Raw genomic sequence first — 26124 nt, 5'->3', positions numbered from 1 at the left:
CTGTGACAACCTGCAAGTCATACTTCTGGTCTTACTGAAGCCAGTAGCAACACTCAATAATTTCAGAGAGGTCACATAACTCTTGAAACCAGTAAGTATTACATATATGGCTGGTATTATATATGCACATAACGAGACATCCAGTTTCAGGACACGGGTGAACTGTGTTGAGTATGCAGGCAGCGCAAGAGAGTTTCATCTTCATTTCCAAGAAGTGAACCATAGAACTTCTCTTGCAACTGTGAAAAGATTTTTAAATTATCCAGAAATCATAAAATGTTTTAAAATTTTCTAATTAAATTTACATATTGGTAGAACTTAGCAAGACTGTTTCGTAATAATTTGCCATGGGCCCGAAGTACAGACAAAGGGTGACTCTTCATATACCGCAGGTCAATGACAGAATTCCCTCTGACTTCAATCAGGCCAGATTTTCATTACAACATTTTTATTTTAAAAATGTTAGATGTCCCTAGGCATTTGATTAAGCAAAATTAAAATTCCACTTCTGATTATCACTCTGTAACATTATGCTAGTTGTAACGTGCCTGGAAAGCTTACTCATTAAATAATACAGTAACAACAGTGAAATGTTCAGTGCAGTATTCTTTAGCTTTTTCTTACTTCTCCAAATTACCTTCAGGATACTTGTCAAGAAGACAGATGAGCCCATAAGGATAAAAATCATGAGTCCTGTGACTCTTTGCTCCCGGATTCCAAGAAATTTTGGCTGCTCCCCTGGTGCAGAGCACTCTGATTCAAGTTTTAAGCTATTCACGTGGGAAATAGAGAGGACAGTGGCTGCAACAAACCACGGCAATCCCATAATAGAGCACACTCCAAGCATGACTGCCACCATGAGTAGGTCGAGATGGTATCCACATCCTTTCTGTTAAGAAAAAATGACAGCAAGAAGATATAAAATGACATCTGAATTAAGGATCCTGGTAGGCATTCCTAATGAACAGTTAGAGACAATTAAAGAAATTGTGACTTGTAGGAAAAAATACTTTTCCCCTATGTGTTATCCAGGTTGGGTGAGCAGTGATGGCAAACTGGTTATATAAGGGAATTCCTACTAGTTCACAAGAAACAATGTTAATAGACTTGTTCCAGTTATGAGTTAAGTGTACGTATCAAAAATCCACTTTACAGTGAGCACCAAATACCTTTCCTGCTTATAAAAGAGATACAAGTAAGACAGTGGAAAATACATCCATTTTTAACTAAATCTCTTCTGTGGATAACAGTAAGCAGAACATCCAGCTGCACTGCCAACTTTTCCACTGCATTGATCTTAATAGACCCTCCATCCACCCTTACACAGGAGGTGGAAAAACAAGCATTTTGATTCCTTCTTACACAAAAATTCTTAAGTTAACATTTGCTAAGTAGTTCATGATGTAAAGGGCCATAAAACTACATCAGTCTTGCTAAAGGTTTTATTCAAAGCACATGACAGTATTCTTTCATCCTACCTAAGAACAGATAGCTAGAAATTACTGGTTTCCCTATTCAATACTTAGAAGTAGTATCACAAACACTCACATGAGAAATCAGTACAAAACCTTCGGGTTTGGATCACCTCTGTATTAGCCAACTACTCCATAAATGTACCAACAGGAGGACGTTGCTTTGCTTTTGGAGCAGCAGACAAAACTCTGGCCGTATCTTAGACACCCTGACACACCGGCAAATACAACCTGCACTTGAGGATGACCAATGATCTGCATCAAGCTTGGTTGTATAGGTACCTGTTACCAGAGCTGCCAGGGAGATTTCTTTTCAATGTTATTAAATATCCAGGACCACCTCACAGCTGCAAGCAGGAGCTCAAGCTATTTTCCTTTATAACGTCAGGTAATTAGATATCTCCATGAAGTTTTGCAATATGGCAACACATCCAATGTCACGGTCTGATGAAACAGTGATGTTCATGCAAACAACATGAATATGTTGAACCATAACTTTGCCTGTAAACCCATGCAAATGCCTTTTGACATAAAAAAAGTAACTAAACTAAACTTGGAAGGGTTTGCTACAGAGGCTGCCAAAAGCTGAAATGTGCACTATTCAGAATTTGCTATGGGAAGTATAAAAAAAGAGGGGGAAAACGAGTTGGAAGCAAACAAATCATTTCTTTCTGAAGACAACTTTTACTTCTAAAACGGGAAGCGTCTGGGTTTATGAAAATGTAAGCCACATATCAAAATGAAAATGCCATCTTATTTGCTTACATTATTTAAAAAGGAGAATTCACATAAAGTAAATGAGAAGAATCAACTCTAGCAACCTTCCCTCACTCCCCAAAAGAGCTTATGAGTCTTATCTCCAAGGCACATCTTGATAAACTCTGAGATGTGTCAAACACAGATATTAGTTATACACACAATACACTCAAAGACAGAGTTTAATTCTAAATCCTAACAGAGACACCTTTTTTTACCTTCTGACACATTTATGAGGAATGTATCTGCTAATGCATACAGAATCCGAGAGCATTTCCTCACATCCATACATGATCTGAGGAACCTGACATATGGGAAGAAAAGGAAGCATAGCAACAGGTGATGCTACACCAGACCCCAGCAAAACTAAAATGCAGCAAGACAAGGGGGCAGCCAGGAGGACCATCTGACTCCCAGATGCCAGTGCTGAAAAAACACATTCCAAAGCTTGGCAGCAAATTCCTGCATCTGTCAAGTTAACCACATGCAATGCTATGGATTGACATGAAGAGCCAGGCTGACAAAGAGGGCAAAAAAAGAACATATCAAATGTCACAATCATCCAAGAAGAGGCAGTGCAAAGTGAAGGTTGCAAATGCATTTGCTAAAGCAACTTGGGATTGGATTGCTGCTTATTAAAAGTATGTCAAAAAAAAGCCTAAGCTCGCTGCATATACATGTACAGAAACCTGCTGCTAGATTTTGCCCAACAGTTTCTCAGAGGGGTGATGTCCCTTTTTCTCTCTCCATCTGTAGGCAACTAAAGTGTTAGAGAACAGAGCAGGAAGTTGTCCTGTGTTGTTTTAAGAACCCATTGTGCCTCTAAAGCTCCAGTTTATTCATCTCTCTAAGACAGGAAGGGCATTAAAAAAAAATACTGGATGGGTGGAATCACAAAGAAGGATAAAGAGAGGAAAAAATGAAAATAAACTTATATTACAAAATAACCACTACTAGCTTTTCAAAATCCAATCCAGTAGAACAGCATTGTCAATATCTGAAGAGGCAATTAATACTATGGTACTTAAGGAAATTATTAACTTCCAGATTTTTTTTCTTTAAGTAAATGGGTATAGTATTTCTAATAAAGCACAGAGGATAACACTTTCTCCACTGAGATTCTCTGTTCCAAATCACATTCATAAAGACTTCTGTAAGAGAGTAAATCACTGACAGAGGGCACAGGTACTACATAGACCAACAGAGAAAAAGCATAGCAATTTAGAGGGGTGCTATATAACATGTAGTGAATTAGCATACTCAGGTAGATGAAGGACATAACCTGGAGCAGAAAACGACAGTGAAAATATAACTATTTGACTGAATACCTTTAGTTTGTGTTCTTTTCTATTGATAATGACAGCTGTGATCTGCTGGTCCATAAAGATAAGGATAGTACAAAGCAGGGCTGGAATTACAGCAGCTATCACTGTCCACCAAGGATTAGGTCCCAAAGGAGTAATAAACCAGCCACGATCATCTCTGGTGGGCTATAAAAACAGATCATGCACAAGCAGTCAGAACTCTAATGATTATTTGCATTTCAAACTTCACAAGAATGCATACAAAAACATGACTAGGATAGGATTTCCTTTAAAATGAATCTATGTAAGAGCATAGAAAAACGCTAAACTTCCTGTGACACCAAAAATCAAAGTTACATGTAATAAAATCATCTGGGATATTACAGACTTGGTTGTATTTGATAAAACGAGCCCAGAATTTGGAAGGAGCCCCAGGACATTACAGTAGTCCAGGATTGGAGTAATTTGAGCCAGGTAGGTCCTCACACAGAAGACATTAGGAAGCAGGAAGGGGGGCCTGATGGGAGAGGCTCACTTACATGGGCCACTAATGAGAGAGGTTGCATAGTACTTGGTGAACACGAAAAATTCAGAATAGTATCACTGCTCCCTGATGATAAAAAACTGTAATAAACCCTCTATAGCACACTACTTTGTCAAAAATAATAAGGCAGTGCAATTTATCAACAAATTACCTTAAAAGCATTTGGAACCTGAAGTTTTGGTGATGGAATCCCAATGGCATAGTCAATTAAAACCATGGACAAAATAGTGAGAAAGACAGCAAAATCGCTGACAACAGATCGTACCTACAATTATTGAGAGAAATGACAATTTTAACTAAAAACATTCACATGTGATTTAGGATTTATTTTTCTTCAGTGTTTTAAGTGATTTTGTGCTTATAGCTAAACCCATGTTTATTCTGATACAATTTTCTAACAGAAAAAAGATACAGCATCCACTTCACCAGCAGTTAATTGAACGTGCAATGCAAATGGTATTCATGCTTACACAAGACTAATGAAAACTTCTGAATTAAAAAACAGCACACACCTTTGTTGGGAAGTATCGGCTAGTTTTGAACTGCTTCAGTGTAGATGACAGCGTTACTGTAGAAAAGAATAAGATGACAGACCAGAAGAGGACGTCTGGAACATAAGGGCCATGATGACCACAGGCTCGTCCAACAAACTCTCCATGAAACTTTTTACATTCCTGTCAGGGAGAGCACAGTAGTACTGTTCTGACAAATATTCGTGCTTATACTGTTGGGTTTTTTCCTATTACTTTCCTAATTTGCTAGCAGACTGTATTACTAGAAATAGTAAATCCTTTTTAGGTATTTATTCTTTTAAGAATTAAAATTCCTAACGTTTCTATCTAGTATGCATGGAAAACTCTCAAACCCTCAAAAGAATTTCTTTTTTAACCAGCATTGAATGAGGAAATCACTAAGACACACAATGAACAAAGTCATTAATAAAAATCAGATTTATTTCAAACTGAAGTAGTACACATATTTCTGTTTACAAACACAGTTTTGCACTTCCTAATTCCTTCCAAGAGAGGAAAGCAAAGTTCAAAAGCCACCAAGAGAAAGGCTGCTCCTGGTGCATTCTCAAGAACTGAATTTTTGTTCTAACTACACAGGCCGAGCAATTCAATAAAAAGCTACTTGGCATGTACAGTATTAGCCTGAAAGGAGAGCAATACATTTAATACCACACGGGGGCAGCCCATTCCACAAATTAGCTTTTTCTTAAAAAAGACTGGCTGATAAAATTGCAGCAAAACCCAAAATCTGTAACATTCCTTTTAACCAATAGAATACACGATCAAATATGCAGATGCAGTAGAAAACATATCTAGTCATTCTCCAATACCATCCTTAGTTGCATACAATCCTACTTGTTCCAAGGTAACAGGAGGAGAAATAGAGTAGCTCCAAAAACCTGAGCTACGAGCCCTGGACTCGCAATCGTTGCCTTCTCCTTCCCAAGTCTTCCCCACATATTAAGGAAGAAGAAATGCAGCACCAAGAATCAGATATTCCAGGCAGCAATATCTTGCCAGATCAGGAACTTTTAATATCAAATTAACTGGGTCATTGGCTCACAAGACTCGCGTCACAATGCTCTGGCTTTACATGTTATGAGCAATTTCGGCTTTGAACAAAGGCTGGCTTGAAAAAAACCACAGTTGCTATTTGATGACTGTGAGACAAAAGAGTGCAAAACTTTTTATACTGGTGTAGCAGTAATCCTGGGATAAAATACAAAGCACCTCTGACTGATGAAATAAAGGTTCTTAGATGGGGGGGGGAAAGAAAAATCTCAGTAAATCCAGAAGAAATTCTCAAGATTCTGGGACATCAAATAGAAAACTTGTCCTGGCCTGAGCTAGACCTTGATGTTGGCACAGCACAGGGATGAATTTCACCACATAACTACTAAAAAGCATTTTGTCATCATCAGAATAAACACTTTGCTCTCACTCATTTTGTGCTAGACAGCAAAAATATTATTGGTTCTACCATCGCTTTTAAGAGAGAGAGACAATCTGTATCTTCAGAAACTTGAAACTTGTATCAGACACAAGAAACAACAGGGAGAAACAAGCAGTAAAAAAGACAGTGGCATGAGACCGACCAAATATTTACAGACAACTAGGTCTAAGCGTTCACTGCAATACTCTAGAACAGGAAAATTGGAGTTTCCTGATGATGCTTGCAAGGAAAATACATGAAGGTATGAAAAATTCCAGTTATTTCTGAGAGAGCTATAGGGACTCATGGGAAAAGTCGGTCACTTACACTGCTACCCAATGTAAACTCAAGTTTCGGCAATAAGCTTCTATGGAAGTTTTAAAGGGTTTTATATAATGCAGCCGGTCTTTTACATTTATAGTTAAAACAAAATCTGTTATTTTAAATCTCCTCAGCTGCAAATGTACTCTGAAAAACACTGTCAGAGATCTGAGAAAGTGAGAGGAGGAGTCTGCCCCTGCACAGATGCTCTTAGTGTGTGCTGCAATTTTGAGAATATTCATTCTAGATTGCTGGAATCTCTCAGGCCAGCAGTTCTCAACTTTCTCTCTGCTGTTGCCACACCAACAGAGTGAGGAGCAGTCTCTGCTATCAAGACAGGGCAGTCATGGAAGGCAGGTCTTGCTTGACTTCAGCTTTTAAGCTTTTCATTTGGTTAGACCTTCGATGGGGTTCATTCAGTTATATTTTTGAGAGAAACCTCCAGTTTGGTGTCTTTTGCACTCAATGCTCTCTATGTAATGAAATGATCTATTTGTGAGAAAAAGTGATCGCCTGATCTCACTATGACATTTTAATCAAGTTGTAAATATTGCTTTAAAGAAGGCAAACCTGAAATAATAAATTCTTTAAAACCAGACATATATGACCCTGAAGGCTTACATAAGAGAGAAATTTGGTCACTGAACAGAGAATGTTACAGAATTTCTCCCCTTCCTCTCCTTTATAGCCCCAACAGCTGTAAGAATATTTTAAGGGAAATAAATGCTTCTAGAGTCTTTCTACACAAGGGAGCTTTGGTTTTGCCATCTGGCAGAATTTAGAACAAATCCATTGTCATCTAACATGTTTAGACTTCATCTCAGTCACACTCTCGTGCTAGAGTGTCAAGAAGTTTCCAGGGCACAAAATGCACATATTTCCTTTAATGGGTACTATCAAAGGCTGCAAAGTGCTTACAAAAGGAGATAATGCTACAGTCTATGTCAATCTTTGTTCTGTTAAGTATATTTTATGCTTTATTTGAACAAATACGATCCAATTTTTTTTCAATATATTTGCTGCAGAAGGAGAGAGAAAATTATTTATGCTTATGTCGTTATTTATTAAGTTCCAATATTTTACTTACTGACACAGTTAGATTCCCCCATGGCACATCAGATGCAGATATATTGTAGTCCTGCCAGTATTGTAAGGTTTTATTGCTAGGATGTTCTGGTTCCACACAATTACATCTGAAAGGACAAAACATTTTTATTTTTCCTTCATAATATAAGATGTATCAGAAATTAATCCAAATTACCAACTTTATGACATAATGAAATTGTGCTCTACTTTGCCAGATAATTTCAGTTCAAATTATAATTTTAGTTCAGTACCAAAGGCTGTATGGATTTTTGTGTCCATTGTTTTTCCTTTTCCAACAGCTGCTTTAAAAGCATGCTTTTCATTTAAAACTGTGTATCTTAACGTACAAAACATGACAAGGCAGTGTGGGAGGCAATTTTAAATCAAAATTAAGTCTTTGAAGCCTCTGAAGCAACTGTGGGAAGCTTCTTCTTTGACAAAACCTTCAAAATATGCAGGGTACTCTGTAGGTTCCAAGATGTCAAGTCTGTTTCACAGTTCTCTTTAATTCTGCTTTAAAAATCTATAGTACTATCTATCCTGCTGGTATTTTAACGTGCTTATGATGGTTGTAATAAATTCTGTACTCTCCTTTCTGATAAAGTTTTCAGGAGTAGCTGAGGACAGGATAACATATGACTACAGAGTAGAAAGCCATTAAGCATACATTTACATTCCAGTATAGAAGAGTATCAGTTTATTCACAGCTATGCCATCTATTTTCTCTGCAACTATCTTTCCACAAAATGACAATTCTTACCTAGATTTGTAATATTTTCTATATTATATTCTACCATCTACAATGCGAGTACAGAATAGTGCCACAGTATTTCGATTACAATACTGTACACCTGACAACATGCACATTTAATATATACATAGATGTAGGTTGTCTTTGTACAACTCCTTGCTTTTATTTTAAATGCAGCTATTTATAAAACAAAGGAAAATCCCTTACAACCCATGAACAAAAATTAAGGGAAAAAAAAAGGCAACAGCATTTAGAGAAATCAAGGGCCTGAGCCAAAAGTCACTGAAGTAGACTGGATCTTTCAAACATACTTAATGTGCTCTGGATCAGGCCCCAAGTGCAGAACGAATGTATGAACAAATTCAGTGCATAGTTTAAAACATCGCAAAATGGGTTCAGAGAATCACATCAGTACTTGTGAGCTATGGCAGCATAATAAAGTCAACAAACAGTACATCTGTGTTATCACAAGGGAGTATTTGATGTTTGTGCTACAATACAGAGGTGGCTATTTCAGGTTACTACTGTTTCCCGTGAGCACAGGAGCTCCCTGGCCCTGGCGTCCATCGCTGATCACAGACTGGCCAGATGCTGGGCCACTGGGGTTTGATTACAGTACGCCAAGGTAACGTAGGCTGTTCGATCATAGTCACTGTCTCACTTGAAGGGAAGACTCTGTATGCCACTGACACTACATGGTACAGCTATACTTGCTGCAAACTGCAAAATTACAGTTAAAAGTTAGAGAAGCCAAAAATTCTATTTCCTTAGTCAGAAACGTGACAATGGAAGCTATAGTTTAACACAACTCAAGTAATTCACCTTCAGATGAGATCATCACCCTATTTATTTCTATATCAGTACCACTTTCCTCCTCCACAGCATTCCAGTCTGGCCTTTCCCAAGTTTCATAACCATTTACCGATGGCAGATTGCTCATCACCAAGTGACTGACTTGTGCAAACTCCACCTATGCAGACCAAAATCACCCTGCACCCAGCTTTTGTCACTGAATGGGTGCAGAATTAGGCCCTAACTGTACTGATCAGATCCTACACTCTGCCAAGAAGATCATTCAAACAACGATTTCAGTGTTTATATATATATATATATATATATATAAAAAACACTACATTGCTTTCAGTATTATATGTCTTTTGGCAACACTGACATCTTGATGTGAGAGTATATCATGTTGTAACTGTCTTCCAGCATCTCACTCACTGTTTAACATTATAGAAGTGTGAGATAGTAAGACACTCCCTGTCCAGCCCAGAAAACATGGAGGTACATGAAGGTGGTACCATTCAGCACCAGGACATAAAGTACTATCTACCAAAATGTGACATTTCATAACTACCAAAATGTGACATTTCATAACACATGTGATTGCTTCAATGATGACTATTTCCCAACACAATTGACCTGCAAGGAGAAACTCAAATTAGCAAACTAAGGCTTGAATATTTTAACACTTTTCATCTCTAATTCACTGTAATTTTTTACTCTGAGAGGTCAGCTCTAAGGAGAAAAAAATGAAATACACTGAGTTGTTAACCACTAACACATCTTTATTTTTTTGATAAAATATTACTCAGAAGGCTGGAATAAGTAAAAATGTATTGCCTCTTGGAGGTTCAAATGCTCCTCAGATCTTGTGAAGTTGTTTAAACTGCTGAACACTTGCCCACTACAAGAGATCTATGTGGAGCTGACGCTATTACCAACAATCGAGAGACTATACATACACCTGTAAGTCTATCTTCTAAGCAATACATTCAGCTCCACATACAGTACCAACTTAACAACATACTCCCATGCTGTTTAGTCAGGAGTCAGCAACCATCTTCATTATGCTAAAAGGTACAGAATGATTCATTTGATTCTTTCACCATGGCTAGGAAACAACTGCTTTTGTCATGGCTAGAATATAGGCAGAGAAGAATCTGACACTGGCTGTGGCAGCAAAAGAATAGGTGTCACTATAGCGAAAAAAAATCTCTGCTGCCAATACTACAACATATCCATTTCATCACACCCATGACAGAACAATCCTTTTTGCATTTTTACACTTTTGGCTACCACAAGATGTTCTTATCTGGTAGGAGCAATTCAGATGTCTAAACATGGGTGCTTATATACCCCACAGTATCTGCGACATCCACGATAGGTTAGCACATAAGTGATAGAGTCTGTGGTCACTCGTGCCTTTGTTTTCACAGCAGCCGGAGGCTGAGAGATCTAAACCAGCACTAGATACCAGTCACTGGTCACCCCCTTCTGTACTTAAGATGTCCGTAGTCTGCAACCAGGCAGAAATCGGTGGAGCTTCCTTTCTTCTAGGGAATTTAAACATCTAATACAGCCTATAACAAAGTGGCTTATAAATCTGAGGTAGACTGAGGTAGACTCATAAATCATTTCAGACAAGACAGTCTTCAGGAAGCTGCAGGAGATCAGAACTGACAAAATGAGAAAGTAACAGAAAAATAATGGCCTGAACATGCTAGCTAGAAAAATAACCGGAGCAAGAAATCTTTATTGCCTTTACATTTTCCAAGGTGCTCAAGAAATCTCTGGCAAGTCAGGATGGGGAACAAAGGTAGATTAGAAAAAATAAATTTTAGGACTGGCTGACAAACTGGTATCCCCTGGAGCCTGTACAGCTCTCCCTTTTACAGGAGGACCAAGACTTCAAGTAAATCTTCAGCACCAATCCAACTGTAACACTACAGGCAGAACAGTCACTGACAGCACATCCCTTTCCCTGTTGTCCTCCCAACTTCCCCACGTTTTTCCTAGCTCTTTTTGCTTTTGTTTCATAAGACTCAATTTCATAAAGTTCATTAACTCAAGGCAGCCAGTGTAACTTCACTGTGTGCAATGTTTCCTGCAACCTGTTTTCCAAGAACAGAGTTAGGATTTGACAAGAGCAGATTCAAGATGTCTCAGGCAACTACCAGCGTTTTGTTCCACAAAAGGAATAGTTATTACTATCCTTAATAGCACAAAAAAGACTGTCTATATGATCCCTCTTCCTCTGGACAATGGGAATGGGAATATGGCTTAATACATTAGAAACCTATTATTTCATACAGAAAGTTGGGAAAATTTTCCCCCTCTTTTGTAGATCACCAATAAAAGATAAACATCATTATTGCTCAACAATTAGTCAGGTGAAAGGTTCTATACTACAAACACTTTCACCCTGACTGTACTTTCTGTTTACTGCAACATAAGAAATTTATTCCCTAGGCCTATTTGTTCACAGAATCAGATTCTTTTAGGTTGGAAAAGACCTTTAAGACCATCAAGTCCAACTGTTAACCTAGCACTGCTAATTCCACCACTAAACCATATCCCTGAGCACCACACGTCTCTTAGATACCTTCGGGGACAGTGACTCAATCACCTGCATGGGCAGCCTGTTCCAATGCCTGATAACCCTTTTCAGAAATAACTTCTCCTAAATTGTCAATTCAAATTAACCTAGGTCTGGTGGGAGAATCCCTCTAATATTTCCACCTCTGACCTCTGATTCTTCAAGCTTGTTCTTCACCATTTTCTCCTCTTTAACCTGTCATGCACAGCCTCCTCCTCGCACAGACTTTAAACACACAGCATGTCTATTCTGCTGCCACTGCCACTAGTGTAAGAGTTTCAAACTAGAGCTTTGCACAGTGTTTTTTAAGTAAATAAAACACACTTAGAAGGTGCAGCAGCTCCTCTGAAAACCTCATCCCTAGGCATCTGCCATTTTTCAGTAGCTTGCTTTCAGGAACAGGAGGCTTTTACTGTTGATGATTTGATCCCCCATAAGGCAGTGTTTTGGAGCTCCTGTTTTTTCAGCATGTACGTACCACAAGCTACACCTATTTATACTAGCAAGGATCTGATCCATAAAAGATGCAACTGCAGCTTCTTCATGATTAGCCAACATACCATTTCCCCTTCGTAGAAGGGCGAAATCTCTTTCTGGCTCACTTAGAGAATGAGATTTGCTCAATATGAATATTTATATTATTAAAAAAACAACAGGCAAGTATGACAAGTAAGTTCCAAAATGTGCTTGTTTAAACAATATGTCTCACTGAGTACCAGAGCACATATTTGGTAATATGAGTAGGAAGCTTTTTCCCAAAGACACAGAGTATGCTCTATGAGTGCACTGTGTACTGATCACACAACAGAGTAAGATGATGGTATGGAATGGAAGGTAACATCACTGATTTTGTTTTAAAAGTAAGGTATTAGAATATATATGTAAGTATTCTCTACGTTGCATTTACAAGGTTGAAGGAATGTACATCTATAGCAGAAAGCTATACATGTTTAGGTTGTCTCCAAATACATCATTTGCATGTGAACTATGGGCACTCAAAGAGTCTTTCTGTTTGTCTAACAACTGCTATGGGAAGGCGACAACAACAATATCACAGATTTCCTGCTGTCCCATACCTACAAAACCTATATATCCCTGGCATTATGTTTACCATATTCCTCCTTGCATCAGCATTCACAGCAATAAAATCAAAGTCTCAGTGAAGAAAAGACTGGAAACAAAATAATACTGATGGGAAATGGACTTGCCAGTTAAGTTCTATCCTCAGTATCGTTAAACCCTTTCAAAGCACAGCTGTCATGGCACAGCAAGAATGTTTTCTTCATTTATTCATGAGATCTGCCATCCTGAATTACACCACTGAGCTATTACGTCAAGTAGCACATCTCTGACAATCACACACATCAGTAGGCTGCCATGTATATTCTCTAAAGTTGGAAGCCTATATAGTTTAGTTGGTGAAGCTGAGGAGGAAAACAGAAAAGTCTATAGAAGTACCTACACAATTCACACAGCAGCACAATAACTTCACACACAGAGAAAGAGATAAATGGGGGGGCGGGGGACGGAGATGACAGAGAGAGAGGACACACATGACAGGACATGACTGATGTTAGAGTGAACAAATCTCAAAGGATCAGGTTTCTTTGGATAGCACATAAGGAGAAGAATGTTGCTCTGTCAAGAATAAAGTCTAGAAAACAGATTTATAATCACACTGTAGTTTTGTTAACCTTGACTGTCCATCATAAAGGTTGGTCTCTATTAGCTGCCTGTTGCAGTATGGAGTCCATGCGTTCTCAGCAGTACTGCGGTATGTAACTGTCATACGTAGAATTTAACATGCAGAAAAGTAGTGTGATTACTTGGGATACTGACAATTCATCTGAAAGCCTGCACTGGAAAATGGTTCTAGGACATCACTTCACCCCACTCCCAAAGTTAAAAAAGACATACAGAGATGCTGATTCAGAAATAATAGACTGTAATACACTGTAACACTGTACGGTCACGTTAAGTTTTGATTGTTCAGGTGTACTGTAGCATTACACACAAATGTACTGTAACAAAACCACCTAAGGATTTTATGTAAGGCTTTATAGATTCTGAGGGTACTTGTTAGACCAGCTATCAACATAGGGAGGTCCTAGAATAAACAGAATAAAGAAAAAGCACTTCTGGATTCCAGTGTTTGTCAAGAAGCAGAAAGGAAATCAGCATTTAAACTCAGTCATGGCAGCTGCATGGTTCTGGGAAGAAGAGGGGCATTCTTAGAGAAAGACACACAGGACACAGCACAGTTACCTAACTGAAGGAAAAATAAACTATAAAGAAGGGGAAAAGGAAATCTATATTCATATCCAAGTTCTAAGAATCATTACAGGAACTAGAATTCTATTACATGCCTGGGATTCTAGCATCACTGACTTTTCTCATTCCACCTGCAACTTAAGGAATACAGGGTATAGAACAACATAGTTCTCATCCAATAATAGTGTATTTAGATTAAGTTATATAATGAAAGATTTACAACTTGATTGTTCTAACAGTGGTATGCACAAAACTATTCTTCACAATGCTTTCCAGAAGCAATGGCTTCTATGGTTTCTATAGCCTGTAAAAGATACCAAGATTGACATGATCTTGGCTCCTTAATTACATCAGAGTGGGATTTTCTACTCCTAATGCTTAAGTGCATGTCAATACCAAGACAGATTGCAATATGCATATTACTATGCCAAGAAACCACTTTAAAATTATTCAATGTAATCTGTTAATAATTGAGTAACTTCTGGTAAAGAATTATTAAAAACAACATTAATTCATTGCTCTGAAAAAAGAATTAAAAAAATACAAAAGGTATATAATGTCCCAAGATCTAAGCAACCTCACACAGAGAAATAATTGATCCTCTGTATTCTAACTATCTTAAAATGCTTGTATTTTAAAGAACAGCGGCTTGCTTTCTAAATCACATTCCTTTCATCCACAATGCTTACTTTGTTTTCCTTCTGAGAACCTGTTTTTAATCCACCCAGTTGTAGAGTTCTCCTTTCCCAGCAAAACTGATATCCTAATATTTAATACACACATTAAAATTGATGTGCATCAGTGTTACAAACAGGATTCTCTAACTGGAGATATATTTGCTACATGGGTAGGAAAAAGAAGGAGGAGGAGAGTGCAAAAATAAGAGTTGCTATGCCAACCTACAAATGCTAATGGCATGACAAATACAAAAAGGTCACAGTAAAAAAAAAAAAAAAAGAGCCCAGATCAAAAAGTATGTGTATTTTATTTAATAAACAATGCAGCTACTGCATTTAAATTCCTCCAAAACAATGCAATTTTTTAAAAAAGAAACAACTGAAGCACAGTATCCCACTGCAAATAGGGTTGTCTTTGTCCTTCTTTTGATTTAGGTCTTAAATGCCTTGTTCATTATCAGTTATCACCTTTATATCATAAAGGTGATGTTTTAAGGAAAAGTTACACAGCATGCTGAATAGGTCTGCCTGCAAATACATCACCTGACAACTGGGACCAATATTTCAACACAGAGTAACAAATAAGTGTAAGAAAGAAAATGAGTTAAAAGTGCAGACTAGTTCTACATTAATTAGATCATACAGCAAAAGATATTTTTGTCAATTTGAGATAGAATTCTGTAACAAATTCAAACTCTTCTATCAAAATGGTAAAATGATATAAATGAATTTTTAAGAAATCTTTTAGGAGGTCTTTCAGCTGATTTTCAAATATTTGCATCTGCTTGACTTAGAAAACAAACAAAAAAAAAATCCCAACTGTTCTGAATATTCTTTGTATGGTCTTCTAAGGTTTGTTATGGCAGATACTAGCAATGACTCTTAAGCATCAGATGCATGCAGTAGTCTATTACACCAAACTCTGGCAACAGAGATTGTTTATGCCAGAATTCAAACCCACCCAAAATGCAAAATGGGTTTTCTTTCTCACTTGAAATATGGTTCCAATCTGGTTGAAATACAAACCATTTTCCATTACTACTTTGTCTTTCTAGTACTCCAAAGGACAGTATTACCAGCACGCCAATGATTTTCCTGGGTCAAACTCATGTCTGCACCAGGGCAAAGGCAACAGTACTGGGATGTAGGACCATCTATGGACATCAGAGCATCCTTGGAAAGCCCATGGGAGAAAAGAGGAGGGCTAGGTCACAGCATATACTGAAAGCCTCAAATATATAGTGTCCTTATCTATTTATCATCAACTTTCTGATTGGGCAACAGGCAGAATACAGAAAACACAGACATTTTACACTATAACCTGAGTTTTCTAGTATAGAATTGCAGATCCAAGATGAAGTTTTACATAAGCTTTGGCTGAGCATTCAAAGAGAATGAGTTGCTCAACCTTTTGAAGTTCACCCATTGCTAATTAAAGAACTGCCAAGGCTTTACTAACAATTAAAAACTTGTCTTTAAAATCCCCAAAGAGGAAAATGCAAACAGCTGTTTTAATTAGCAAACAGCAGATACTAATTAGCTTCTGTAACAGAGTATGCTGGTCTTTTAAGGACAGGACCAGTTTCAGCCCAAGTCTGTTACCCATTTAAGCTGCAAGTAGAAGGACTGGAGTCAGATGCTGCAGAAAAAGCTTCTAATTCCTTGTGAAAGCAACAATCCCCAACCTCAAGTACACAAAAATGAGATTTTTATTGCAAGTAAGCTTTTACGCTTATTCGTCTTCCCAGTTTCTGATCTATCTGAAACTGAGGGTTATTTGAAACGCCTCATCTTGTGATGTTCCCATGGGGACAGTAATTGTGATACCTTCATGTTCTGGGCAAATGGCCACTGTGCCTGGACAGAGAGTAATACATGAATATCTGCTCAGCAAACCCACGGAGTTCAGGTTGCATCAAGCCTGCTGTGAAAGCACTGGTCCTTGTGGGCAGGTGATGCAGAGTTGCTCCAACAGAGCCCATCTTTCCATTCTTTGCAACTGTTGGGGCTGGTTCTGAAGAGCTAATAAAAACTCTGATGAAGGAGAAGGGAGGGGAAAGTGGAATTACCACTTCACTGCATTCAGAGCACAGATCCTTGGAATCAGCAGATGTGCTCTTACAAGATAATCAATATGCTTACTGGCATTTCCACCAGTCAGTTTTAAGGTTAAAAACATAAGCGCCACATCCCTCAAGAGCTACACTGCCTGTGTCTACTGCTACTAATTTTCGTCATAGTGACATCAGCTGCCACAGACACGGTATCAACAATAAACAGGATATTGCTGCAAGCAGAAGATACAACATAAATGCGGAAAATGAAATGTAATGCAAGAGTTTAAAAGCCAATTTGTTTGTACTACCTACACAGAGCAAAAGACTAGCTGAGACGACAGGTATGAAATCACGACCCCATAAATAACTACAGAACTAGTATATCAAATAATTTTGATAGCCGTAAATGTGTTTAAAACCACCAGGCAACAGTCAAATGTCTCTTCCTAACATCTGGAAGACACGTGTCCTTGAGGAATTGTGTTTGGAAAAATCTAAAGCTGTCAGTGCTGGTATTTCAACAGTGTAGGACAGGACAGGTCAACAGCTGGAACTGGAAGATGACAACTGCTGTCCTTTGACCATTCTGCATGCTCTGCACATTCTACATTCAGTGAAGACAGCTACCAAGGGGCAGGCAATGAGTAAAGAACACCCTTCCAAAACCCCCGATTTTGATTCTGATTAATGAATGGAATTTTAGATAAAGCCGAAACCATTTATTTGTAAACATAAGGACTGTGATGATAAACCACTTGCATAAAATACAGCGATACCTATCACTGTAACCCCACACAGGCAAGACAGTTAATCTTATTTCTCCGAAATGTCAAGCAATATCACAGGATTCAGCTAACCGTGAACAAGCTAGCTATACAGGAATCCATATTTCTATTTGTGTTTATGCTTTTCATCACACATTTTAACATATCAGCTCCGCCTGCTAAATGGTTTCTGAATAATTTGTCTTTGTCTAGTATTTCAACATCTGTTTTTCAAAACCGTATGAGAACATCATATTCTCTTTCCATTTGAGACAACTACTTTGAAGTGGTAGAGGAAAAAAAAGAAATCCACACTGTGCTATATGTGGCTCTTCAGAGTAAAACACCAACTCCATAGAAGTGAAGTTAGTAAGACCAGGATGTAACCTCAACTGCATACATGGTATATTCTTAATGTTTACTGCTTTCTCTTCAAATTAATATTCCTTTAGCCACAGATGAAACTATTAGAGAGAAATAATATTTTTCTCAGCATGATGAGAGAGTATGTCACAGCAGAACTACAGATAATTTAACTTGCTCTGTGTATTAAGGTATATAATGTGCATTCGGATTCAGGATTTGCTAACTGTTTTTCTAGTGGTAACATATACAAAGCTCAAATGTTTTCTTTGTTGCCGTGTTTTGTTTTTCCGAGCTTAAAATGCAAATGAGACATTTGGTTGAGACACTCCTGTTTTTCCAGAGAACAGAAGATGTAGTGCTGTTCAAGCATTGTTCCTTTTGGGCCCCACCCTGCTCATGTAGAGAGTTCAAATGGGTTCAGTGAAATAAAGACATTTCTAGAGGGGGATCTTCTCTGAAAATGCTTTTTAATGACATTTTAGTTGCTGAGGTGACCAGGCTTAATTATCCTCAGGGCAGACTAGGATCTTGTCCTTTACTAGAAGAACATTTTTGTCCTCATATCACAGAAACAAGTCTGAGCTTTTACTTCTAAACAAAACTATATTGATTAAAGCCACTCACTTTTTTTATTCCCCAAGTAGAATACTACCTGTCAAAACTCCACAATAAATTAAAGCTGCTTAAATGGGGTCATATTAAAAATCTTGTTATTAAGCACATACTGATTATGACAAAAATCAATCACTGCTGAGAAGCACCTAATAATTCCAAATCCACTGCAGTTCTTGGAGCTTGAACCTTAACTGCCAGAGAGGTTAAAATAAAAGAGGTACATCAAATTATATCCTTTTTAGATACGCAAATATTTTAATTTGGAGAAAAAAAAGAAAAAAAAAAACAACAGCAGATAAACAGGCTATAAAAACGTTGCCTGAACACCCCATAAAGTATTATAAATCATCACTACAAGGTTATAGTAAGAGATCATTAAATTACAACTCATTAAATGAAACTTTGAATAAAACCTAAAGCTGAGGTCCCTCCACGTTCTATTTTTTTATTCTAGAACTTTCAAGTTGCACATATGTAAGCTTTTCCAAACTCCAAGTCAAGATACTTTGTTATTTGTCTTAAGTAAATGTGTACTGCTTGTATACATCCCCCCAGTAACCACTACTTCCATGTGCCACCATTATGCCTAACTCAAGAGCTTTCACAAGTTAAGTTTGCAACTACTGCAAATTTTTCCTGCTGTGCACTGGTTTGCATTCCTCACAGGGAAAACCTAACATGAAAAATACCCCCAGGGATAACAGAAGAAATTTTACTTACGAGTACTTTGTCAGCAGATCCAAATCATTATGCATGTTGATTGGATACGTCTCACTGAGATGAAATAGCTTCTCTAAGGCCTCATAAATGAAAATGATGCAGATAAGAGAAGCAAAAGCTTCTTCAGTAAACCGGGTAATGTAGCAGACTAGGGAGCTTGCATCAGTTGCAACAAGGATGATGCACAGGATTGCAGTCCACAGTCCAATGCTAGCTCTCAGAGAAAGGTAGGACAACCCATACTCTCTAAGAAAGGGGAAAAAAAAAATAAAAAAAAAAATTATGTTTTGTCCAACCACAGTAAATGGAGAAAAAGCAGCTCCAGAGTTTCCTTTGCCTAGATGTGCAATTCTGGGGACAGTCTGAATCAGAAATTATTTACCTATTATGAACTGAAGATACTTGTCAAGTCACCTCTTGACCTGAGGTCTCTTCCCAGTTAACGGGCCACAAAGAGCCTGTATCTATGCTAAAGTGAGCGGGCAGCATTGAGAGTTGTCACACACATGAAGTGTATATGGTCCACCCACTTTTTATCCCATATCCTGCCTTGTGAACCGCCAATGCCTGCCAATTACTTCTTAAGTTGCAAGAGTAGCTATAACAACCACCTTCATCAAACCCCTGTATCCTTATTGCATGTGATAACAGAGCTGCAAATGTGTTGGGTGACATTATCACAGAAAACTGAAAGGTCTACCTGAAGGTCATAAAAGAGCTTTTGGGTGCTAAGAGGGGATACACTCTCCTGGCATGACACTTCACCCCTTCTCTGTTCAGGTGGAGGAAAAGTAGGCTCTATATTAGTGACTACTGAAAGATGGCAGCACTGCCGCTGCACTTATGCTCTGGGTGAAAGTTATCACTCTGCAGATGTTGGAACTTTGGGATCAGGATCTCCACTTTTACCTAACACCACCCAAGGGTTAATGCATATAGTGATCTTCACTTACTTGCAAAATTTGAATAAGATCTTCTCAAACACTAAAACTGGTCCTGTGCTGCCAAGTATAGTGAGAGGCTGTCCACCAAAGAGAGAATAGGCAATTCCAGTCATGGATGCTCCAAACAGTGATTCTATTGCACTCTGAATATGATACAGAGAGAAGAGTCAATAAATTTTCAAACGGGTTGGTTTTGCACTTAGTCTGTAGCCTTCTAAACACTGAAACACAACTATTTAAAGGTAATTCATGCAACAGTAAGAAAATACTAACCACAAACCTAGGAATGTAAGTTTGTTTTAAAAGTTCAGATTTAACACATACTATACGACCTTCAGTTGCTTCTCCCAGCAGACCACCAAACGTGATGACAGGAGACATGCAAGCACAGTAGAGAAACAAAAATGATGCCAGACACTGCAGACTGAGAGCATCCCTGAAGTCACTCCAGAAGAAGGGAGCTTTTCTTTTTATATCCAAAATCAATCCTCCAAAAAATCTAAAATAAAGAATTGAAAAAATCAAATTAATGAAAAAGGCCCACCAAACTTTATTCTACAGTAGTGCTTCAAATACACTGCAGAGAAGTTATTGGTCCTTGATTAAATGATACATATTCTTATAATTCATCTTTCCCAGAAAAAAGTTTCTGTGAACCCTGACTTGATAACATTAATTACGAAACTGTGTCTTTAAAACAAAGCCATTTGCATGTTTCTTTTACAAAATCTACATCTAATCATCCAGACCCAAACCAGTTGTTAGCTCCCATGCATAAAACCCTATTAGTTATTATGTGAAAGAATTCTTTGCATTTATTTCATGAGAGAGCTTCCACAGTGCCCATTTGCCCACACAGATAAGCTTCACATTCTTTATTTAAGAACCTGTTCCTAAATACACTTGATGATAGAACTGAATGTAGGCCACTATTTTCCAAGGACAAGAACTGTCATCTTTTGTCATTTACACTATGCTAAATATAATCAAATATTTAGGAACAGACGCTCCCTTACAACATACCATACAGTTTAAGTAAATATCACCACAATGCTCTTTTTCTCACAGGCACCCGATGTATCAGATGTTGCTGGGGAAAAGAGGGAGAAGGAGGAAGACAAGACGAATCCTCCGAGATGTCAATTACCAGGTTCACTGGCAAGAGAAGAGTTTACAGCCCAGAGTGGCCATCATCTCCTCTGCCACACTGTGTACACCAACACCGCAGCTGAATCTTCAGCCTTATGCAGGTAGGAATTATATTTAAGCATCAGAAGGCATCAGGGTAAAAGAAGTCTATCACACAACTACACCGCACCAGAGCAACCACTGACAGCTGATGCACTTACACCACACCTTTAACAGATGAGAGAACGTAAGCATTCCTTGGGACAAATTCCTTGTCTCATGTGTGTACATGCAGCCACTGTGGTAATCACAGCCTCATGTACCAGGACATACCATGGCTTACTAACGTAAAAAAGAAATGGTCAAAGAAATGCTCGAGCTGCACAACCCAGAAACTTCAAGTACAAAATAGTTGTATATTCATAATATATGGCACAAGACTATTCACAACTTTTCCTTCATGCTGTACAAAAATGAGAAATGAATGAAGTTCAAAAGAGGTCTGACCTTTATAAATAACAGAGAAAGGATCCTGCAATAAATACAATGTGAAAACTCAAATCCTCTTGCCCTCTCCCCCTCTGCAAATTAGCATGCATCATCTTTTTCAACTATGTGGTGCGCAAATCAGGAAAAATGTCGGAAAAAAATCCTATGCCAAGCCAGCCACTTGAGAGAGAACCGGACCGTTACGATTCCTTTGCAAGTGCAACGGTTAGAACGCTTAAGATTTTGCATATGTTTTCACTAACTTTCCAGTGCGTTGCAGTTCTGGTCCAGAGTGTCCTCCAGGCTGTTCTGCGTCGCCATGGGCTGCAGTTCCATTTGGCACTCCTGGGATCTTACGCTTCTCCTACCAGAAGGAAAAGATACTGCTCATGGGTCTTAGCAACCAAAATGTAATTTTAGCAGAGGAAACAGGCTTTGAGAGTTGAAAGGCCAAACACGCGTATTTTATTTTAAGATTCAACATAACCTCTTCATAAGCTGTAGCAGAGTTCTGTAACAGGACATAGTAGAAGAAATTGGTGTCTAAGAACCTCTAAAGAATTATGTTGGGTTTCTGTGGCATGGGTTTTGGTAGTGGGGAGGGGCCACAGGGATGGCTCCTGTGAGAAGCTGCTAGAATCTCGAGTTGGACCCACCTCTCACCACAGCTGAGCCAGTCAGCGCCTGTGCCATTACCATATTTAACAGGAAAACCAAAGAGAGAACCAGCAGTGGAAGCAGAAACAGTATGGACAAAACGGTGTGTAGAGAGGAGTGGGATGTGAGAGAGAGAAGGCAGTCACCAAGGTCAGTGCAGAAAGGCTATGAGCATAACTGGTGAGTGATTCCCCCCCATCCCTGTCTCAACCCATGAGTCTTTCCTTATATTTTCTCACCCCCAACCCACCAGTGGACGAGTGAGTGACCACGTGGTCTTTTGTTGCCAGCTGGGCCTAAACCATGACAGGAATGGATCACAGAAAATCTTGTATCAGAAAACATTTTAAAGAGTAGCAAGTCAGGCTGTTTTGATCAACTCTTGTAATAAACTGAGAACAAAACCAAACCATGGCTGTTCGGAATAAGACGCTTATGACCAATTACCCCTCAATTTAAGAGCTTTAGATAAAACTATCTTTCTTTATTCCAGAGAGAACTGGTATTGAACTACACAAAATGTCAGCACTATACTGTATGCTTGCAAGACAAAGGTTCTCTTAAAACAAATTAACAAACAAACCAAAAAAAAAAAAAGAGCATGCAAAATGTCTATATGGTGACTCTGCTAAATACTTAATTCTACTTAGCAACAATTCAACACGAAGTTTAAAAGCTTCTGAATTTTAGAGTGTACAAACCTGAGAGGGAACATTTTTAGGTGGTTCTATTCGAATTGTTGGGTCCCACTCTCCAGGAGGGAGAACAGTAACCTGATCAAGAAATTCATCAATTCCAGACACCAAATCGTTGCGGTCTTTAGCTTTGTAAGCAACATCATGGAACACCTGAGAAAAAGGGAGAAGTGTAGGTAGGAGGAGAAAGAGATGGGGAAAGGAATACTCTCGTCACATTTTTCATGACAGCCCCTTTTCTCTGAAAAAGAACACACTTCATGTGGTTCCCACCAAACAATCTCAGCTTCAACTGGATATAGGGTCTGTGGTACATAGTTCCCACTGATGATCCAGCTTCTACGGAAAAACTTCCTTAAGAGTGCTAAATGTTCTAGAGATTTTATAGTTTAAAACACAATTCCACTGGAAAGTATCTGTAAAATGGAATCTTCACAGTGAAGATATCCTTGCAGTTGAATATTGTTTCTCACTTTGTTATCTCCTTATGGCAGCAGAATCTGGGCTCTTACAGGATCATGAAATGAACTAGAACACTATTTGTGCATCATCAGGATGATCAGCCACATTTCATCTGGACAATTCCACACTGCAGATTACACCTCTTCAGTCAGTACAAAATTACTAAAACCATGCTGTGAATAAAAATACCTCATCTGTCATTAGTGTTGCAATTGATCTTCCAATCTCATGGTATTGTTGCCCTTTACCCAGTGGTCCAAGAAGAATAAACAAAAATCTGTAAATAAAAGATACATTAAAAAATTATAAAGGATAGATGGTTGAAAGTAACTATACATACTACAGAAATACTTATTTAAAAATTGAACTGGAAGAGTATCTGAGACAAACATTATACATAATCTCCTTCAAGATCCTCACACATGCATTTAAACAGAAAGCTCTGGTTAGAAAAAATGTAAAAACTTCCAAAAATACATCATAAACTTCACTGTCAGACTTGATTGAAACTATCAAAACCTCCTTACATACCAAACCTTATCTTACATAATAAATACATGCAATTATAATCTATGTACAGACCACATTAACATTAACTTACTTAATTCTGTTATTTCACCTGAATCAAACATTTTATGGTAGTAGCATTATTGCAGTATTGAGGAAGTTAAATCATTCTTACTCCCATCAATGCTCTAGAGAGCCTCAACTCTAGGCTCGTAAAATTATAGAAAATGCAGTCGATGAGTTCAAATGAAATAACTGAAGTTTTCGGTTTTTCTAAAATCCAAAGACTTTTTTTTTTACTAACATTATTGTATCTTTTTAAATCAAAATTTTTGCAGAATTCTTTATTATCCTAATTGTTTTATTTCATCTGCTGTTTTCCTTTTGTTTTGGTCATGGTTTTTTTGGTGGGAAACTGGAAGAGGTTACGAGGAAAGGTTACAGAAGTTCTGTTCAAAGCCAGCTCAGTTCCTCAATTTTCCTTATACACATGCAAAGATTAGAAAAGACAAGAATAGTCATATCCACATAACTACAACTTCAAGAAAAATTTATACTGTTTGACAAGGAGTAAGGTTCTGAGTCTCAGCACTGCATTTCATAGCATAACACTCTTGCCTGAGTGTCACAAACAACTGGAATACACTACCACCACCTGTTGGAATTCTACTTTTACATTAACCAAAAGAAGAAGGGGAAAAGAGGGACAGGATATGTGTACAAACATATGCACAAGTACAAAAAAAAAGTGAGAGACTGCAATGACAGTGAAGTCACTGAACTCAGATATGGGAGAATCACTGTGGAGTTTTGGTCTGAATCTTTCTATAGATCTGCAGTTCTATTTAAATGCTTTCTATTTAACTGTAAGGTCTATTTTAGAGATGATTTTTTTTTTTTTTAAATCCCCATAATTTCTTCTCAGAACCAGAACTTTTTCTTAATCAGAAGAGTTTCAACTTAGAAAAAATTAACCTAATAAAAATTTTTGGTTAAAAGTCACATACACTACAATGCAAGTATCTACAAAAGTAACTTTTAGTGGATGGTGATATTTACAGCATGCTCTTCTTCCATTCCATATCCCTAGTCAGTCAAATCATATAGTTTCGCTTTTGCCTTTACTCAATTCCTTCTTCATTTTTTTCTTCTGGACATAATCATGTGGTATCACTCAAGGAGTTTCAGTTCCAGATGACATATTCTAAAACCTGAATGTTTCATCTTAGTATTTCCTCTGCAGTATTACCAGTCTGTACAGGATAAACGGTGTGCTGTAACCTAAGCAGCTATCATTTCTACTTCTGCGAAGAATGATTCCCAGCACACACAAAGAGCATGTATCTGAATACACCCATACATCATTTAAAGGATGAGTGGAAAGATGCTTCTAAGACATGTCCTTGTTAAAGAAAGAACCTAACTCAATAAATGACAAAGTTGAAGGTCGCATCACCCTGTCTCCACAAGGTATCAGAAAAACATAAGGAGAAATAAATCCAACCATACCTTGTTGGAATCGGAACTTCAGCTAGTCCCGTAAGCAGCACTGCAGGAGACAACCTAACAAAAGCAACAACCGCACGGTCCAGGAACTCCAGTTCACCAACTAAGATGTTTGATGCTTCAGCTCCAGGTGGTATCTTTTTCATGAAGTGTAGGTCAACCTGGGAAAAGTATACTAAATTACAACCTAAAAGCTATTCACAAGGATGCTTCCCCACTTGATTTCTTGACAGAGACTTTCTGGTCACTGCACTATAACCTTAGTCATTTCAATTATACAGTTTCTATTGTTCTTGTAGAATCTTTTTTTTTTTTTAAATAAACGTGTTTCTCAAAATCAAACAACTGCTCTTTCATTATCTGAATAATTTTTCTTGGAAACTTTGTTAGTGTACTATGGAATTAATTTATAAACAAATCACATTCAAAAAATCTCGTTAAGAATATAGTATTCATTTCTTAGTAATGCTTTTTATCAATAATCATAACAGCACTGATAATTCATAACAGAATCCTTATGTCATAACAGTAGAATTAATGAAGACACTTTATTTTTTCATCATTAACTAGTGTGGAAATCATTAATTCACAGTCCATAGTTGCTGTATTATAATCTGAACAAGAAGAACAGGTTCCACTACACACAATCTTCCTTTCAGTATTCTAAGTGAGGTGTATTTTTGGCTTTGGATTTAATGGAAGACAG

General features: G+C 37.8%; 1 protein-coding gene across 1 annotated transcript in view; it reads right to left on the bottom strand.

The window, feature by feature from the left end:
- Positions 1-26124, bottom strand: part of SLC4A10 (solute carrier family 4, sodium bicarbonate transporter, member 10) — a gene marked incomplete at its 5' end in the record, with an annotated part of 80610 nt that overhangs the window by 13483 nt on the left and 41003 nt on the right. The window contains 12 exons of the mRNA XM_010153115.1: positions 638-889; positions 3557-3718; positions 4228-4341; positions 4589-4750; positions 7429-7534; positions 19031-19276; positions 19984-20117; positions 20299-20473; positions 21855-21955; positions 22950-23096; positions 23595-23682; positions 25422-25579. Coding sequence (XP_010151417.1) covers positions 638-889; positions 3557-3718; positions 4228-4341; positions 4589-4750; positions 7429-7534; positions 19031-19276; positions 19984-20117; positions 20299-20473; positions 21855-21955; positions 22950-23096; positions 23595-23682; positions 25422-25579 — 1845 coding nt within the window. The remainder of the gene's footprint in view (positions 1-637; positions 890-3556; positions 3719-4227; positions 4342-4588; positions 4751-7428; positions 7535-19030; positions 19277-19983; positions 20118-20298; positions 20474-21854; positions 21956-22949; positions 23097-23594; positions 23683-25421; positions 25580-26124) is intronic.

This window comes from Eurypyga helias, unplaced genomic scaffold, assembly GCF_000690775.1.
Source record: "Eurypyga helias isolate BGI_N326 unplaced genomic scaffold, ASM69077v1 scaffold12286, whole genome shotgun sequence".
In the NCBI taxonomy this organism is placed as follows: domain Eukaryota; kingdom Metazoa; phylum Chordata; class Aves; order Eurypygiformes; family Eurypygidae; genus Eurypyga; species Eurypyga helias.
This window is presented reverse-complemented; position numbering and strand designations above follow the sequence as displayed.